The sequence below is a fragment of the Carassius auratus genome, chromosome 45, assembly GCF_003368295.1.
Source record: "Carassius auratus strain Wakin chromosome 45, ASM336829v1, whole genome shotgun sequence".
Classification (NCBI taxonomy): domain Eukaryota; kingdom Metazoa; phylum Chordata; class Actinopteri; order Cypriniformes; family Cyprinidae; genus Carassius; species Carassius auratus.
This window is the reverse complement of record NC_039287.1, coordinates 9,319,982-9,338,682: the sequence shown is the minus strand read 5'-3', so window position 1 is coordinate 9,338,682 and position 18,701 is coordinate 9,319,982. Positions and strand designations below refer to the sequence as shown.

The window sequence follows — 18,701 nt, the reverse complement described above, 5'->3', positions numbered from 1 at the left end:
TAATAATAATAATAATAATAATAATAATAATGTTTTTTTTGAACGGCAAAACAGCATATTAGAATGATTTCTGAAGATCATGTGACACTGAAGACTGGAGGAATGATGCTGAAAATACAGCTGCACACCACAGAAATAAATTACATTTTAAAATACATTCAAGTGAAAGCAGTTATTTTAAATGGTAAAAATATTTCAAAACTTTACTGTTTTTGCTGTACTTTGGATCAGATAAATATAGTTTGGTGAGCAGAAGAGACTTTAAAAAAACATTACACATCTTATGGTTCAAAAACTTTTCACTGGTAGTGTATATATAATATATTTAAAACCCCAGTTTTTTTAATATTAGAATGATGAAAAAGTTGTTTAGATCACTGATTCAACGACTCACTCATAAACCTACTACACTTGTTTCATTTCTGGATGAATCAGCGCTTTTGAACGATTCTCTTGAATGAAAAATTAATTCATTGACAAATAAATTAAGACACTTGTCGCCACCTGTTGGTGAAACAATGCAATCGACACAAACGTTATTTAAAGCGCAGTACTTTCAAAAGGGGATTTGTTATATTTTGATCGCTGCCATATAGACATCAATGTTTATATTTAAACTATAAACTTTATCCCAGTATTTCTGTGATAATATAAATGACTGTAAGACAGATATAATACTGTGTAGTTGAAAAGACTGTTTGTGAAGATGTTTCTTAACCAAACATGGTAAGAGCTCTCTCTGTGTCAGCGGCAGTGCGCGCACGGATTTGAATGATCCGGTAAGACTTTGTCAAAGGTTTAACAGACTCGGGGAATCGTCGTCTTTTAGAAATGAGATCGAGAGGGTGTCTGAATCGAGATCGCGATCTTTTAACGATTAATCGTGCAGTTCTAATATATATATATATATATATATATATATGTATATATGACAGGATAAACAGCAAAACAGCAAGATCTACAGGAAACCGGTATATCAAATTGCAGTTGGCACAGCATGCCAAAAAGAAAAGAAAAGGAATTCTTAGCATTCATTTCAACTTCATCCTTTGAGATAATTCCTTTTGTCAGGGAAATTCACTGGTTGTGAAGGTCACTTCCAGGATGTGTGTGCTCTAAACCCTGTTTAAGACACCTTTGTCTTTGGTTTTTTCATTCCTCATAACAGTTTTCAATGAAAGGGACGTGATTATGGATGTGTTACTCTAAACTGGAAACACTAAAAAGTCTGTTCACCCAAATATGAAAATACTGTCATCATAGGTTTCACACCTGTGTGATATTTTCCTAAATATATTTTTTTGTGGAAGTGATGGTGACATAAGGTGGTTAAATAATTACATACTGTAATTTAATTTTAACTGTATTCCTTTTATGGTAAGTGTTTATATCTTTTTATGAAGATGCAATAATTGTTTTCAGTTAACATGATGCAAAAAAGCTATTGCAAAATCCATTGTTTCACTTTATTTTTATGAGTACAGTTGCACTGGGAAATATTTACAATGATTCCAAAAGACTACAGTTCACAGAAAACCAATAAATTCACAATCTACTGAGTTTGGTGCTAAATGATTTAAAATGAGTGTTTGTCTAGGAATATGCAACAGAGATCAGTAATGCTCTCAGATCTGTCCCTATCACTCTACACAAACACATGTGACCCTCGACCACAAAACCACTCGTAAGTCGTTGGTGTATATTTTTAGATGTATTTAAAAAAAACATTGTATGGGTCAAAATTATATATTTTTCTTTTATGCCAAAAATCTTTAGGATATTAAGTAAAGATCATATTCCATGAAGATATTTTGTAAATCTCCTACAGTTAATATATCAAAAATTAATTTCTGATTAGTAATATGCATTGGTAAAAATTCATTTTGAAAACTTTTAAGGCGATTTTCTCAGTATTTAGATTTTTTGCACCCTCAGATTCCAGATTTCAAATAATTGTATCTCAGCCAAATATTGTCCGATCCTATAAACCATACATCAATGGAAAGCTTTCAACTTTCAACAGTTTTCAGCTTTCAGATAATGTATAAATCTCGATTTTGAAAAACTGACATTAAAGACTGGTTTTGTGGTCCAGGGTCACATATTATCTCCTTGAAAATATATAGGTCTTTTGTCCTTGTACTAAATCAATAAAGCAGACCCATAGAAACCAAAAAGTCATCTCACTCTATCTTTCACACATTTTCTGGTATAAGTATTTCAGATTGACCTAGCACACTAAACTCTTAAAAATAAAGATTCCAAAAATAAGTTTTTGCAGTGATGCCATAGAATAAATATTTTTAGTTCCCCAAAGAACCTTTCATGGAACAGTTTTTAAAAGAACCTATTTTTCTTGTAGTAAGAAGACTATTTTAATCTTAAAAAAAGAAAAAAACATTTTTCCACCATAACTTTATGTTCAATGGAAAGTTCCATGGATATAGTAACCAGATCCTAATAAAGAACCTTTATTTTTAAAAGAGTACAAAAAAACAGAAATATTCACATATACACACATTGAAAACTGGCCATATCAGTTTAAGAAATCCATACTGCTTTCAGTGGTCCAATGTTCTAGTCCAAGTTTATTAATACATTTATCTTCCCCCTATCACTGTAGCATCTCCCCTTCCTTCACGTGGTCGTCTCTTTGTAGGCACGTATGATGCTCTCATAGGCAGGTGGTGGAGTCTGGCCAGCATTTAAGGCCTTTAGATTGCTGTTGCCCCAGAAGGAATCTGGTCTGGTTCTGGCCTGGGGTGGAGTGACCATGGAACTGACAGTGCTGGTGGATCCAGGCGCCCCAGGGTTGGTAGTGAGAGTGGGGGTCCGTGGCAGGCTGCCTTGGGTACCCTCTTCTGCCTCACGAGCAATCTGGCTACACTGGAGAAGAGGATGAAAAGTAGAGGCCCGGAAGCTCGACTTGCGCCCTGGTGAGTCACCATAGTCTATCAGTGAGGGTGAGGTCTGCCGATGGAAGGAGAAGGCAGCACTGGCCAGATTGTTATTGCCGCGTTGGTCATAGCCACTGCTGTGTCGACTGTAGCCTGGCCGAGAGCGTGGCGAGGATGAACGGGTGGTGGAGCGCGATTTATGGATGGGTACACGTGTGATGGTGGCTGATGCTCGTCGACGAGACATCCAGATCAAGATCATATAGACCAGAGCTCCCAGCACAAGACCAACAACCATAGAAAGGCAGAAGGCCAGAATCACATCCCCTGGAGAAAGGAAAGAAATAAAATAAGTAGAAACCTGTCTTTAAGCAAGTAGCCTACTGTGGCCACAGAGTTGCTTATAAAAGACCAGATAACACTTTCAATTATAAACAAAACTATGTTCGCAAATGAAATACTGATTTGCGCGAAAAAGAATGATTACTTATCAATTAAGAATTTGTTATTTATTCGTATTGTTTGGTGGTCATACGCCTGCGAATACGGGGCAAACTGCATTCTGTATAGCTTTAGTATGGAATGCTTCTTTGATGCCTTAAATGCGGAACGATTCCATAGGGCAGGCTTTTTTACGGAACTGTTGGCAACATATTGAAGCTTGCAAGGAAGGAAAAGATTCTCGGCAAATGTCTTCCAAGATGCTGGGGTCTCACGTCACAGTGAGCGTCTGTTTGCGAATTGGTTGGTAGTCCGAAATGCAGGAAGATATTTTTTAATGAATCTACATTTTTATTTATTTAATTAACATTTTCAATTATTGTGAGTAAACAACAATAGACTGTCCTGCGGTTTACATTTTTAACGCAAAAGTTTTTTGTTTTTTTTTCTATTCTATTCTATTCTATAGTTTTTGACGACACTTAATAAGCATGTGCGCGTTGACAAGCGTTCATTTTAGGAAGTAACCATAGCAATAGTAGCAACAGGAACGTCATACTGTGTTTGTGTGTCACTTTATTCTGCAGTTTCAGGGAGTTCACAGAAACATCACGTAAACATTTAATGTTAGGTTATATCTAAAAACATTTAAGATGCTTGAAGTTGTTTGGCAAACTGCACTAGGGGCGCCAAAATACAGTTTACATTGAGGGAGACAAACTTATCAGAAAATTACTGACAGAAATGACCTGTAATGCCAACCAGTCTCTAAAAATAATAATATTGTTTTTTTTTCATCGAACGTGATGTTAAACACCTGGTTCCCTGTAATCCCTGAACAAGGATTCTGTATATTTCAGAAAGCAAATGAAGTGTTGACGGCCTTTTACTCCCATGACAGAAATACTGAGCTCTGCAGTATCATTAGAGAGAAACTACCAGGAGTTCAAAGGTCAGGGAGGACCTATCCTGACAAATCAAAGTGGGCGGCACAAAATTCCACACTAGAAGACACACCCAATGTGTTCGTATCCTTTACGGGAAAAATGAATGAAATAGTCTGAATTTTAGGAAGTTTCCTGTTATGGCATTCCATTGTCTACAGAAATACCAGTTTCATTAGCACACGGCTTCTTTCTGGAACAGGCCATTTAAGGTCCTTTTTGTTTTGATATGTGAATTTTTCAATTAAAAATTGTTTTAAAAAGAGCCAATGTTGTTTTAGTAATATATTTGATTGACAAATTGTAGAAATTTTATTTTTAACCACAGCACACAACTATTCTACATATTCTTCTTTCTTCACAAGTCTTTATAGAGACTTGTGTGTAAAATAATGTGGATTTTTATATGCAATTTTTTTCCTTAGCGAAAGGAATCACAGCCCAGAGTGAAAGATCATCTGGAAATTACATTTGAAGAAACTAAATGGAAAAAACAGCACACTGGCCGGGTTATTATTTGTATTTTTTTGCCAATATCGTTTTTGCTGCTAGTTATAACTGTCTGCATTTCTGTTGAGAAATAAGTTCTTTTAAAAGACTCGACACACCATTTTCTACACTTTCCATATCTTTTTTAGAAGTAGAAAGTTGACATTGCAATATTGTAAGTTCATTCGTATGCAAGATTTAACCCTTTATAAAGTGTGTAAAGATGGTAAAATATCTTACTCAATCCGAAGGACTTCAGTATTTCCAAAACAGGATGAGTGCTGTTGTCTGCCATAGCTTCCTTTAGAGATACAGGGGAGACGAGAGAGGACACAGTCTCTCCCCTTCAAATCTTTCGTCCACTCACTCTTCCTTTTGACTTTTCTTATGTCTTTCTCTATGTCTATCCAACTCCCCAATTCCATGAACCCTCCTCTCTCACTTTCTCTCTGTCTGTCTCTTTTTTCAGTCCCAGACTGCTCAGCACTGTGAGCAGTCACACAGGATCCTCTCCAAGGCTGGGGTTGCTACTCTGTTGTTTGTGGAACAGCAAAGTCTTCACTTCACATTTCCTGCCTTTCCTGTGTAAAATTAGCAGCGGGCTGGCCTTATCTACTCAGACCAGGGTTCCTGTGGGATAGAGAGGAAAGGGAGGAGTGTACAGAGAGGAGGAGAGTCAAGGTGTGTGTGAAATCATTTTCTCCTGTCATTTGTCCCCTGGCCAAAATTCTCATATTTTACTCTGATTTATTTTTCTTTCCCTTCCAGACACTTGGCATAAACAGTAAGGGCTGTTCTGTGACACCACTGATGGCATTTTGCCATGGGGCAAAGAGCTACACAATTCATTTTATCCTCTGCCCCAAACTTAAACTACTGTAGTGTATTGATTATAATATAATATGAAATGCAATATTAAAATAGCATTATTGTTTATTTTTAATATGCCTGTCCAAAACATTATAGTAGAGGGACATTAACTAATATCTTCATTTTTGTGGTTTCTTTTCCACATTTAACCACTGCGTAAATCAACACAGCCATGGCAACTGAAAAAAAAACAAAAAACATTAAGAATTATTTCATGAATCAAGTCAGAACAGATGAAATCCTAGCATCTTTCTATGTATTTCATATCAAAAGATTTCATAACACAATTTCACAGATTTATGTGCTTTTACTGTTCAGCATTGTGTGCTGTAGTTGTGCTGGTCGTCACAATGCTTCAGATTTTCCATGTAGAGTGCCAGCTCTGTGCTGGGTTATCCTGACCAGGCTAGCTTTTGCAAAAACAAAATCCTGATAAAATCCTGCAAAGAAAGCAGGATTTTGCCCCGAACCAGACCACTTTCACCTCTGTGAGAACTGTGTTCTTTCCCTTCATAGTGTTCATTAAGGGTATCTAGGGTTAATGATTAAGAACAGTAGATAGTACAGGGTTTTAGGACAGAGCCGCTGGTCTGGGAAGACCGGGACACACGGACATTTCCTCTCATTGTTGCTTTGTGTTGTGGAGTGCAGATATCGGCTGTTGCCATACACAGATCTGAAGTATGCATCACATTTCTTTTTCTAGCCTATTATGTATTTTTCATTATGTTTGGGAACTCTTGACCAATCATTTATGCATGCATGTTTGTTTATTTTTTTAATTATGGATGATTTATTTATTTACTGCCATTGAAGACATTAATTATATAACTTGAAGTCTCTCTTTAAAAAATAACATCTAAATAAAATGTAGTATTTCTAAATAAAATACATATAAATAAAAAAATGTATTGTGTATTCTGTGACTTATGGCTGCTGTTGTAACTCCTCTGTCCTGTCCTTTCTTGTCCTTTCCTTTCCTGTCCTGTCCTGTTCTATCCTGTCCTGTCTTGTCCTGTCCTGTCCTGTCCTGTCTTCTCTTGATGAACAGCAGATGGCTCCGTTACTCTTTAGAGAACATGTTGCAGCATAAAAACATTTCAGGCTGAATTCAGATTTTTATCTGATTTGCATTTCAAATAATTCCCTGGACATCCCAATTCTTGATCTTATTTGCTAATTGGTTTGTTCGTTTGTTCGTTTGTTTGCTTGTCAGCGTGAAACCCTCTCTTTTTCTTTCTTCTCTATTCCCAGGAAACATTTAGCAATATGTTGATGTGTGATAATGAACAGTTTGTCGCCTAATAGGCTCTTCAGAAGGATGAAGGATACAGAGGCGTCATGCTGGCTTCTTGGAGAAGGTGAGTGAACGGGAATGACATAAGATCCTCTGCGCATAAAGATTGTGCCAATAACTTCACGCTGTGCTCTGTCCCTCACATCCACCTGCAGTGACTGTGTAGAGGTCATTGCTAAGCATTGCTGTTTGAAAACCAGCAGACTCGGCAGAATGGTCTCTGAATCCCGAGCTTAACACTCCAGTAAGTCATTTCACTTTAATTTTTTTTATATGACATGCATGTGTCACATAAAGTTTTATATGACATGAATAACAGTTTTTTGCCACCCCTCTCGTATTTCACCTACTGGAATCCCATGCTTGAGATATGCCACATTCCAATATCTTTTGCATCTTTTGCATTTTCCATGAGCGAAAGCACAGATGTGTAACACATTTTAATTGAATTACTTAGTGTAATAATGTTGTCTGGCTTAGCTAAAGTAACACTCTAAAACATAGTATAAATCGACTTGGGCCTCACTATTGGACTGCACGTGAGATCTGCACTCTGATTGGACACCAGGTGGCAGTGGAAACATATGCTGATGCCTACAGTAGAGTGTGAGAGGCAGAAAGAAAGAGAGTGCAAAGGGAAGAGGCTGCTTCCTGCAGAATCCACAGAACTTCAAAGGAAAGAAACCGCATGTTTGCTTGGCATGGACTGATTGAAAACAATTAGGCTTTTCATGTAGACTTCAGCCTTATCATTGGATAATTCTCGGGTGGAGCCACCTCCACTGACCTGCATCAGCACCACTGACTTCGAATCAGTGGAATGTCATCTGCTCAGCACTATGGCTGCTGAGACAGGGAGATTGCTAATGAGATGCAGAGGCTGCAGGGTAGGTGCTGCTTACGCTTTCTCTTAAAGGTGACCTCGCCACTGTGTAGGATGACACAGCATATACATACTCAAGATGTCAATTTCTTTAAAGGCTAAAATGACTTCTGAATGGATTCTAACTTGGATTGTGATGTCTTGTTGCATGTTTTGTTTGATGAGTGCACCTATGATTCCACTACTGTTATTTGTCTGCCAGCGTGTTGTGAGAAGTGTGATGCTATTGCCGGATTTTCACAGCTGCATGCAAAGTTTACTCTTAGTTTCCAATTGATGTGTTGTGGTGCTTATGACATCTCCTGCTGCAAAGTCCGGCCTTGAGGAGAGTTTTTTGTGTTTATGTGGATACACTTTAAATCAAATTTTTCAGAAGTTTAAATAGTTTTCAAATATAGAGGCTCTTTAGATTTAGCACTGAAAGTTGGTGCATTAGAGCGTCTTTATTCAGTTTCTTGTTGACCTGGATTGTAGTGCTTGTGTGCCCTTTGTGTGGACCACTTTTAAGATTGAATCAGAGGTAGAGAAAGAGAGAGTCAATGAATGGAGAAATGAGATTAGGATGAGGAATTGTCTAGAGAGAAACAGCAGGAATAAAAAAAGAGAGAGTTTAGGGGTAGAAGAGCTGACTGTGGAGGTGTGTAGTTCATTCTTTAATAAATAAGTAAAGCACAGTGATTATGAAATGCACTTTTTTTCATTGAGTAATGGTTGAACTAAAAAAAAATAACTTCCTTACTCTTATGTTGTTCCAAATCTCTACAATTTAATTTTTTTGTGTGGAACACTCACACACTAAGTCGGATCTTTTCAATTAATCATTTGATTTGGTTCACACAACTGGATGATTCATTCAGACTAAATATATAGTTTACAGCGATTACATTTTTTAAATCTAATTAATTACATGATGTGGTGATTAATTAATCTAATTAATTGCACATCAAAATTTTGAGAAATTACTCTGAAAAAGATAATTTAAAGTCATTGTTGTGCAAAGCATCAAAAGAGATTACAAAGAGTAGGTTCAGCAAGAAATAGAGTAGGTTCAGAAAAAAAAAAAAAGATCGGCCGATCGTGATCGGAGCACCACTAGATAAAATGTATACTACTCTTTTGGACCATGTGAGTAAATGATGACAGAATTGTCATTTTTGTTTGGTTGAACTATAACTTTAATCATTTATTTTCTTAATTTTATTATTATTACTATGAAAATATTAAATTATTTATTTAATGAAATGATACTTTACATAATAAACTAAAACTGCCAGTAGGTGGTGGTAAATGTCTTAATGATTAAGTCATCGAGTCATGTATTCATTAGTTTGATTCATTCAAATGGCTGATTCATTCAGGAGTAAAGTAAATGGTTCTTTATGAATGGTTCATTGAATCATTAGGCCTGATTCGACTTGTTTGAGCGGATCATCACCATCAGACCAAGTGGTGTTTGACATCAAAGAACAGCAAAAGCTTAGAGAGCAGACGAGTCCAAAAATGTTTTTGTCATTTATGTTTAAGTTAATGTTAAGGAATTTAATTTAAAATAATATTTATATATTTTATTATTTGTTTCAAATAATTTTTGTTTGTTTTTAACAACAGAGTTATCAGTGATCTTGTTATAGCATTTTTCAAGTTAACAGCTCAGAAGTTGTTTTTTTTTTCTCTCTTTTTTTGTTCCTCAGAAGAAAAGTATATGATGGTGAGGAAATTTCTGAATTCAAATTTTAAGTGAACTGTCCCTTTAAGAACTTTCTGTTCCAGAGATGGAGGGCTCTGAGAGATAAAATATTGCATTATATATCATGTTTGACAACTTATTATTACAACATAATATGGTGGTCTTCATTTTCATATTCAATGTAAAAAGACAAGAAATTGTTGTACTCACTATCAATATCATGATGTTCATCTTCTGTTTAAACTGTTGCACAGGCACATGCTATGCTATGTTCTGTAGGTCGCCCTAGAAACCAGAAGTCGAGCAGTGTGTTGAGTGTCCAGCTAGATTAATGGTGTGTAAAGATGCTTGAGGGGGGAATGATCATGCTAACTATGTTATTCATTATGCCATTACTTTCTTACACCTCATTGGTTGCAATATTAAGGCAGAACAGAAAACACAGCTGAAAGACATGCTTATGTGTATGTGTTCATGCCTAGTATGAAACAACAGTGACGAAGCCTTCACATCATAATTCTGATTTAAGAGAAAAAAAGTCACCTCTTTAAAGTAGCTTTATTCTGTATTTTAAAGAATAGCCAATTATATTGCTATCATATTGGAATACTGCAGGCTCTAAAGTAAGACATCAGCTACTCTGGGTAAGACAAAACTGCAGTCAGGGAAAAAAGTGAACAAAAAGTGAGTTCAGTGCTTGACTCTATATGTGAAGATTAGGTAGACATAGAAGAGTAATCCCTGTTTGTTTGACTGACTATGATTTTTTTTTTGTCAAACTGGAATCAAATCTAATGTATAGCAATCCTTTTTTGTTGTCTTTAGTTTTGTGCATAAATGTAACATTCAACATTCATTTTGCACTTGAGTTGAGATCTCTCTCTCCTCCTGAGTGAGCAGATTAGAGTTGCTAATGGGACCAGTTTGATCCCTTGCTTTGATCATATTAGATTACCATTTCTGTGTGTGCAAGTGTGATACCTTGCATCCAAATAGTGGTAGGTTATTAAAATAACAGCAGTTAGTGGCACCATACGGCAGAAAATGGCAAGTCTGTTTTGAAGCCCTCCCAGGGTAAAAATCTTTCCATATGCTGGGTGTGGCGAGGGGGGCGTGGTTTAGCGGAATCCGCAACGGGAGAGAGACGGAGGGAGCAGAGCGAGGCGTAAGTAGGTCAAATGCAATTAACGAACACGTGTGTTTGATTGCAGTAATTGGCGTGGAGAGACCGGATATAAGCCGAGTCACCGCAGAGAGAAGGAGAGAGAGACACGCTGGGACCTCGTTCTGCACTAGGGAAGCTACAACAGTGCTTTAAAGTTATTGAAGTTATTGACCGTGTTTAAGCAATCGTTTGCTGTCTACGCCCAGAGGGCATCGTGTTTTTCTTATTTTGTATTACTGAATAAACGAGTGTCCCAGCAACAAGCCGACCCCTGCCTTCTTCCTTCCTATTGAGACTGTGTTGAACCTTGTTACAGTGGTGCCGAAACCCGGGAAGGAAGAAGAGCATCGCCGCCATGCAATCTCCGTCAGGTACGCCATTTGCGGACATCATCCAGTCGCTCGCCGGTCTTCATCAGGAACAACATCAACACATGCTGGCGATCAAGGAGGAGCAGGACAAACGCTTCGAGGCGCTCCTCCGGGCCCAGCATGAAGACCGCGAGCTATTCCGGAGCTGGGTAGACCGGGAGGCCCGGGCCACCCCTTCGTTTAAAGACCAGACATCTCCTCTGCCGCTCAACAAGATGGGGCCTCAGGATGACCCGGAGGCCTTCCTGGACCTGTTTGAAAAATCGGCAGAGGCTCGAGGGTGGCCCCCTGCGGACTGGCCCCTGCGGCTCATTCCCCTGCTGTCCGGGGAAGCGCAGGTGGCCGCTCACCAACTGCCAGTCCAAAACCTCCTGGCCTACCAGGACCTCAAGCGTGCCATCCTCCAGCGGGTCGGTCGGACTCCGGAGCAACATCGCCAGAGGTTCAGGACTCTAACCCTGGAAGAGTCTGGCCGGCCCTTCGTGATGGCACAGCAGCTCCGGGATTCCTGCCGCAAGTGGTTGATGGCCGACAGTAGCGACGTCGAGGACGTGATCGATCGTGTGGTACTGGAGCAGTTCGTGGCCAAGCTGCCAAGGAAGACAGCGCAGTGGGTCCAGTGCCACCGCCCGACGTCGCTGAACCAGGCCATCCAGCTGGCGGAAGACCAAATGGTGGCGTGTCCAGGGGTCGGCGACCCCTTACCATCTGCTTCTCTCTCTTCTTCTCTCTCCTCCCCTCCCCTCTCTCTCCCTAAATCTGTCCCTCTCCCCAGGTCCCGTGGGGGGCTTCCGTCGAAGCTAGCCCCGAGGTGGAGGACGAATTACGGGGCTGAGTCACCAGCAGGTCCCAGGGCTCCTCCCAGGGGTGGGACCTCGCCCATGGGATCCGTTCCCCAGGCCCCGGCCTCTCCGCTCTCTCCTCGCCAATCGCTTGACCTACTTCCTGCCGCCAGGGTGGCGGTAAAGTCTGGGCCGGCCTGTTGGCGTTGCGGGGACCCAGGGCATTTTATCGATAGGTGTCCGGTGATTGAAGTGGGGACGTTGATCCGGGTCCCCGACGCGCCAAAGGCTGCCCTCGATCAGGCTGGCTTATACCAAATACCAGTGAGTATCAGGGGGGGTACATATCAGGCTTTGGTGGATTCGGGATGTAACCAATCCTCCATCCATCAAAGCCTGATTCATCCGAAGGCATTGGATAATAGCCGCATGGTTAGGGTTCGGTGTGTACACGGGGAAGTGGTGAATTACCCTATTTTGCCTGTGGATATTAAATTTAGGGGAGAAAAACATAGAGTAGAGGTGGCCGTTAACCCGCACCTCAGGCATCCGATAATTTTGGGTACGAATTGGCCCGCGTTTAATGAATTATTGGGGTATTTATGTTCGGATGGCTCTTGGGGGAAACAAGGGAGGGATGGAGTAGCGGTTGCGCAGGTGGGAGAGGCTGAACCGGAACCACCGGAACCTGTTGCAGGGGAACCGAGTGCTCCCGAGCGGAACATCCTCCCGGAGCGCGATGATTTTCCCCTGGAACAGTCCCGCGATGAGACGCTAAAAAATGCTTTTGACCAGGTTCGCTCGATCGACGGACAGCTTCTCCTCCCCGACCAACCGCTCTCTTATCCTTACTTTTCAATTTTAAAAGATAGGTTGTATCGGGTGACCCAAGACGCCCAGACAAAGCAAGATACAACCCAGTTGTTGATACCTAAAAGCCGCCGGGAAATGCTTTTCCAGGCGGCTCATTGTAATCCAATGGCCGGGCATTTAGGGCAAGCGGCTACACTAAACCGTCTCATGGCCCGCTTCTTCTGGCCGGGCATTCACGAGAATGTGCGCAGATGGTGCGCGGCTTGTCGTGAATGTCAGCTGGTGAATCCACCGGCCACCCCAAAAGCACCATTGTGCCCCCTTCCATTAATGCAGGTCCCCTTCGAACGAATTGGCATGGACCTCATCGGGCCATTAGAGCGGTCAGCACGAGGACACCGCTTTGCATTAGTTCTGGTGGACTATGCAACGCGATATCCTGAGGCAGTGCCTCTCCGCTCTATTTCCGCGAAGAGTGTGGCGAGTGCACTGTTTCAATTAATCTCCCGGGTGGGGATCCCAAAGGAGATCCTCACCGATCAAGGCACGGCGTTTATGTCACGTACTATTCGCGAGCTTTATGAATTATTGGGCATTAGATCGATTCGAACAAGCGTCTATCACCCACAAACAGACGGGCTGGTCGAGCGATTTAATCGCACATTAAAATCCATGATTCGTAAGTTCGTTCAGGAAGACGCCAAAAATTGGGATAGGTGGCTAGAACCCCTCTTGTTCGCTGTACGGGAGGTCCCGCAAGCCTCCACGGGGTTTTCCCCCTTCGAGCTTCTTTATGGGCGCCAGCCCCGCGGGGTCCTTGACGTCCTTAAAGAAACTTGGGAGGACGGACCTTCTGCTAGCAAAAACGAAATTCAATATGTCATGGACCTGAGAACAAAACTCCACACGTTGGGGCGGCTATCCATGGAGAATTTGTTGCAGGCTCAAGACAAACAGAGTCGGTTGTACAACAGGGGGGCTAGGCTACGTCAATTTGCACCGGGGGATAAAGTGCTTGTATTACTCCCTACCTCTAGTTCAAAGTTACTCGCGAAGTGGCAAGGACCCTTTGAGGTCACACGGCGGGTTGGGGATCTTAACTATGAGGTAGCTCGAACGGATAGGGGCGGGGCACATCAAATATACCACCTCAACCTATTAAAAAAATGGTCTGAGGCGGAATCAGTGTTGCTGGCGACGGTAGTGAGTGGGGAGGAGGATCTCGGTCCAGAAGCGAGTTCAAAATCCCAATCTCTCGCTCTGGCCCCTGGAGGAGACCACCTCTCACCATCGCAGCTCACTGATATCAAGTCCATTCAAGCAGCCTTTGCTGATGTGTTCTCGCCCCTGCCTGGTCGAACGAATCTCATTCAGCACCATGTTGAGACCGAGCCGGGCGTGGTAGTTCGCAGCCGGCCGTATAGATTACCCGAACATAAAAAAAAGGTGGTTCAGGGGGAGTTAGAGGCAATGCTAGAGATGGGAGTAATAGAAGAATCCAACAGTGACTGGGCGAGCCCGATCGTCTTAGTACCTAAAACAGACGGCTCCGTGCGGTTCTGTGTGGATTATAGAAAGGTGAATGCTGTGTCAAAATTTGACGCATATCCAATGCCCCGGGTGGACGAATTGCTTGATCGGCTAGGCTCGGCTCGCTTTTACTCGACGCTGGATTTAACTAAAGGTTATTGGCAGATCCCCTTGTCTCCCATGACCAAAGAAAAAACAGCTTTCACCACGCCGTTCGGGTTACACCAATTTGTCACTCTTCCGTTCGGGCTATTCGGGGCTCCAGCCACGTTTCAGCGTCTCATGGACAAAATTCTCCGTCCGCATGCTGCATATGCCGCCGCCTACCTGGATGACATCATCATCTACAGTGGGGATTGGCAGCGACATATGCAGCATTTGCGAGCGGTCCTGAAGACGCTGAGGAGGGCTGGGCTCACGGCTAATCCGAGGAAGTGTGCAATTGGGCGGGTGGAAGTAAGATATCTGGGTTTCCACTTGGGTCATGGACAGGTGCGTCCCCAAATTGATAAGACGGCAGCAGTTGCAACTTGTCCAAGGCCTAAGACCAAAAAGGAGGTTAGACAGTTCCTGGGGCTGGCAGGGTATTATAGAAGGTTTGTACCTAATTTTTCGGATACTGCTAGCCCGCTGACTGATTTAACTAAAAAGGAGGCACCAGATACGGTCCAGTGGACGGAGCAGTGCCAGCAGGCTTTCACCCAGTTAAAAGCTGCCCTGTGTGGCGGACCGCTCCTGAATGCACCTAACTTTTCTCTCCCCTTTATCTTGCAGACAGACGTGTCGAGCAGAGGGTTGGGCGCAGTCCTGTCCCAGGAGGTGGAGGGGGAAGAACGGCCGGTGCTGTACATCAGTCGGAAGCTCTCTAAGAGAGAGACGATGTACAGCACCATAGAAAAAGAATGTCTAGCGATCAGGTGGGCTGTTCTTACCCTCCGTTATTACCTCCTGGGGCGGGAGTTCACCCTCTGTTCGGACCACGCTCCTCTGCAGTGGCTCCACCGCATGAAAGATACCAACGCGCGGATCACCCGGTGGTATCTAGCTTTACAGCCATTTAAATTTCAGGTGATCCACAGGCCGGGTGTACAGATGGCTGTGGCTGACTTCCTCTCCAGGAGGGGGGGGGGGAGGCTGCAGGCCGGACGGCTCCCCGGCCTGAGTCGGGCGGTGGGGGTATGTGGCGAGGGGGGCGTGGTTTAGCGGAATCCGCAACGGGAGAGAGACGGAGGGAGCAGAGCGAGGCGTAAGTAGGTCAAATGCAATTAACGAACACGTGTGTTTGATTGCAGTAATTGGCGTGGAGAGACCGGATATAAGCCGAGTCACCGCAGAGAGAAGGAGAGAGAGACACGCTGGGACCTCGTTCTGCACTAGGGAAGCTACAACAGTGCTTTAAAGTTATTGAAGTTATTGACCGTGTTTAAGCAATCGTTTGCTGTCTACGCCCAGAGGGCATCGTGTTTTTCTTATTTTGTATTACTGAATAAACGAGTGTCCCAGCAACAAGCCGACCCCTGCCTTCTTCCTTCCTATTGAGACTGTGTTGAACCTTGTTACACTGGGGAATTTTGCTGTTTATTGTCTCTTTTTATCCAGACAAAAACGCCTCTTCTATGCATACGTCTTATATTTCATATGTTTTTCAGTGGTGGTCCATGTAGGCGGACATAAGATCACTTCTCCATCTACAGTCTGGTGGGCTGAAATGAGCCACACAAACATCTGTGGGAATGGGTCACACACTCCTGTTTTTGCTTTTTTCCCTCTATGACTGATGTGTGCAGTGATGGGGAGGTTTTGGAACTGTAGTAAATACTTTCTGTCTGTCTGTCAGCCTAATTGTTCTTTTATGTCTGTTGTTAAACTTATCAGGTAATTTAGTTCAAACTAGTTTGCAGAACTGATCTGAAATATTTGTTCACGTATATGACTGCTCCAATTCTTGATATAATCACTGACTCAAAGATCTGGTCTCTGATCTTATTTGTCACGCAAAGCTAGTGTATTACTTGTGGTGACTTAGAATATAGTTCAATCTAAAAATGGTTCAGTGGCAATGTAAATATCACAATAATAAATAATTACCTTAATTAAATCAGAATATTATTTGTGTTGGACGTACCAAAATAAATGCCCAAAACCCAATAGTTCATGTCTGAAATTGTGATGAAATTATAAAAGACTATTTTAATTGCATGTTGCTTAGTGTTACAAGCAATATTTGTTTTTTTTTTTTTATTAGAGATGGCCTCTTTGTTAGTTATGTTAGAACTTATAGGTGAACTTCACTTCTAAAAGACTGCATTCTCCACATGCACAGAGAAAAACATAAAGAGGCACATGAAAGTCATCTCATGTGCTCCAGCTCTCTCTAAGTCTACTCACACCACTTCTGGCACAGTGCCACAGAGAAATGGAGCAGGACAGAAAGAGAGAGAGAGAAATGGGTCGGTTCTGGCACTCTGCCACAATGGCTGTGTAATGATGTGCCAGATATGGCAGAAACCAGCCCATTCTCTACTGACCAGCACAAGCACAGACAGTCACCTTGAACATTGTGGAGCTGTGAGCTCCTGTGCATGCAATCTTACACCATCAGTGTCTCCCTCATCTCTGTCTCTCCCTGTTCCACCACATAGACTCAGCATTCGATTTCAGTTCAGAGCTGCACAAAGACATAATACAATAGAGGTGCAAACACAAAACAAGGTGCTGTAGGTCAGCAAAGAACAAAACAGATACTGTGTGCAATAAAATTAAAGGGATAGTTCACCCAAAAAATTATTTTTTGTCACGATTTACTCACCCTCATATCATTCCAAACTCTTTCCGAACTCTTTGCTATGTCGAACATAAAACGAGAAATTCTGAGGAATGTGCCAGTCACTATTTTTCATGCAATTGATCATTTTGGAAGACCCATGAGGTTAGTTGTATAGCCACAGGCAGCTGACACACTAACTCAGCATCTGTCTGTACCTCTGCAGATCTTTAGTCCAGAATAGCTCTTAGCCTTCACACAACCTTTTTTTGTGACTAAAAATACCATGTTTATAATGAATGCCTTTCCAGAATGCTGTCTTTTTTCTTTCTCATGTGGATGGTTCTTTAGCCTGAAGGGGCTCCTAGAGTGTCATAACCAAAACTAATATTGTACAGTATTCCTGAGCCCATGTTGTGATTTCCATTACAGTAGCATTCCTGTATGTGATGCAGTGCCGTCTAAGGGCCCAAAGATCATGGAAATCAGTTGTACAGTATTAAAAAATTTAATTCTTGTTTTGGGGATTTGTTTTCTTTTGTTTCAATGGGGTGATGATGGTTTTTTTGTTCAATGCAGTAACCAGAGTTTAGTTCAGGACCATGGACAGAGACTAGTCACGTCAACAGCAAAGCATTGCTGGCTGTGCTCCTACATAAATATGTACAATGAATATATACTCATATATATGAATCATTAAAAAGTCAAATCTTCTGTCAACAAAAAACATGCTATTAAAATATATAAATAAATGTAGCAGACCACACATCTTTACTGCAACTCTGTCTTTGTCTAATAAACACCCTCTTTCTAAATACATAAAATAAATACATGCATGCATATACCTTTCAGAGAGAGATTTTCATTAAAGATTTTGCAGGACAGATTCCAGGCTTGAGAAGTGAAGATAACTGTAGACTGATAGCATGTGACAGAAGTTATTTGATATTAATGATTCAATCATTAAAAACCCTTTTGGGAGGAGATGAATAAAAAAGAAAATTATACACATGATTAATGAAACTATCATACTTTTAAAAATGATAATTTTCCCTAGGCTTTTCTTTTTCTCTTATCTTTATTTCCAAAACCTGCAACAATGGAGTGGGGTTTGTATTTGCTGTTCTATAAAATATTTCTTTCATTCATCTCAAGCCAAAATACAATCTGTATTTCATTATAAAATATTAATTTCATATATACTACAAAACCCAGCCATACAGCTTGTTTGTTTATAGCACAATGTGACATAAAAGGCCCCATTGCATCTCAATAATACATCCAGCAGTGGAGGGCTGTTTGTTTTGTTCAACTGATCTATGAGTTTTATAAAGCCTCTGGGAGTGGTAAATCAGATTGAGCAGTGTTTTCGGGCAAAGTTAATCAGCTCAGGCCAGCGGCTTTTCCTAAATCGTAGAATCCAATCCATTTAGTGGGAGGGGAGAGAGAGAATTCAGTTGATCTTAGGGAATTTCAGTGCCGAGCATGTCCTTCTCGGTTCGGTCTTTAAAGATTGTGTGTGCCGGCAGGCTATGTGACTCTCAACACACAAGCACACACACACACACGCCACTCCCCCTTCCGTCATACACTCAGATCTGTGATAATATCACACATTCCCATACAAACGATTGGCTAGAGGAACAAGGGGAATGGTTCCTGCAGAGAGAGTAAAGAGTAAAGGGATGTTGAGACCGCTGCTGCACACATGCACACATTCCCACTTCTTTCAATTAAGTTAGAAGGACATGGAAGGTTTTACATTTTG

General features: G+C 41.5%; 2 protein-coding genes across 2 annotated transcripts; one reads left to right on the top strand and one right to left on the bottom strand.

Moving 5' to 3' along the window:
* Positions 1 to 2,455: 2,455 nt before the first annotated feature.
* On the bottom strand, positions 2,456 to 5,323 carry LOC113063193 (myc target protein 1 homolog). Its single transcript, XM_026233418.1, has 2 exons — positions 5,012 to 5,323; positions 2,456 to 3,224 (listed from the first exon to the last, which is right to left on the bottom strand). The coding sequence occupies exons 1-2, from the start codon at positions 5,064 to 5,066 to the stop codon at positions 2,638 to 2,640; spliced, it is 642 nt and encodes a 213-aa protein (XP_026089203.1). The 5' UTR covers positions 5,067 to 5,323; the 3' UTR covers positions 2,456 to 2,637.
* Positions 5,324 to 10,943: 5,620 nt separating this feature from the next.
* LOC113063184 (putative SCAN domain-containing protein SCAND2P) lies at positions 10,944 to 15,493 on the top strand. The gene is made up of 2 exons (XM_026233407.1): positions 10,944 to 12,150; positions 15,462 to 15,493. Exons 1-2 carry the CDS (start codon positions 11,029 to 11,031, stop codon positions 15,462 to 15,464), a joined length of 1,125 nt encoding a protein of 374 aa, XP_026089192.1. The 5' UTR covers positions 10,944 to 11,028; the 3' UTR covers positions 15,465 to 15,493.
* Positions 15,494 to 18,701: the final 3,208 nt, after the last annotated feature.

Coding starts and splice junctions, on each gene's coding strand:
- LOC113063184 (XM_026233407.1), top strand. CDS start 11,029: ATGCAATCTCCGTCAGGTACGCCATTTGCGGACATCATCCAGTCGCTC.
- LOC113063193 (XM_026233418.1), bottom strand. CDS start 5,066: ATGGCAGACAACAGCACTCATCCTGTTTTGGAAATACTGAAGTCCTTC. Junction 3,225..5,011: donor ACTGAAGTCCTTCGGATTGA/GTAAGATATTTT, acceptor TCCTTTCTCCAG/GGGATGTGATTCTGGCCTTC.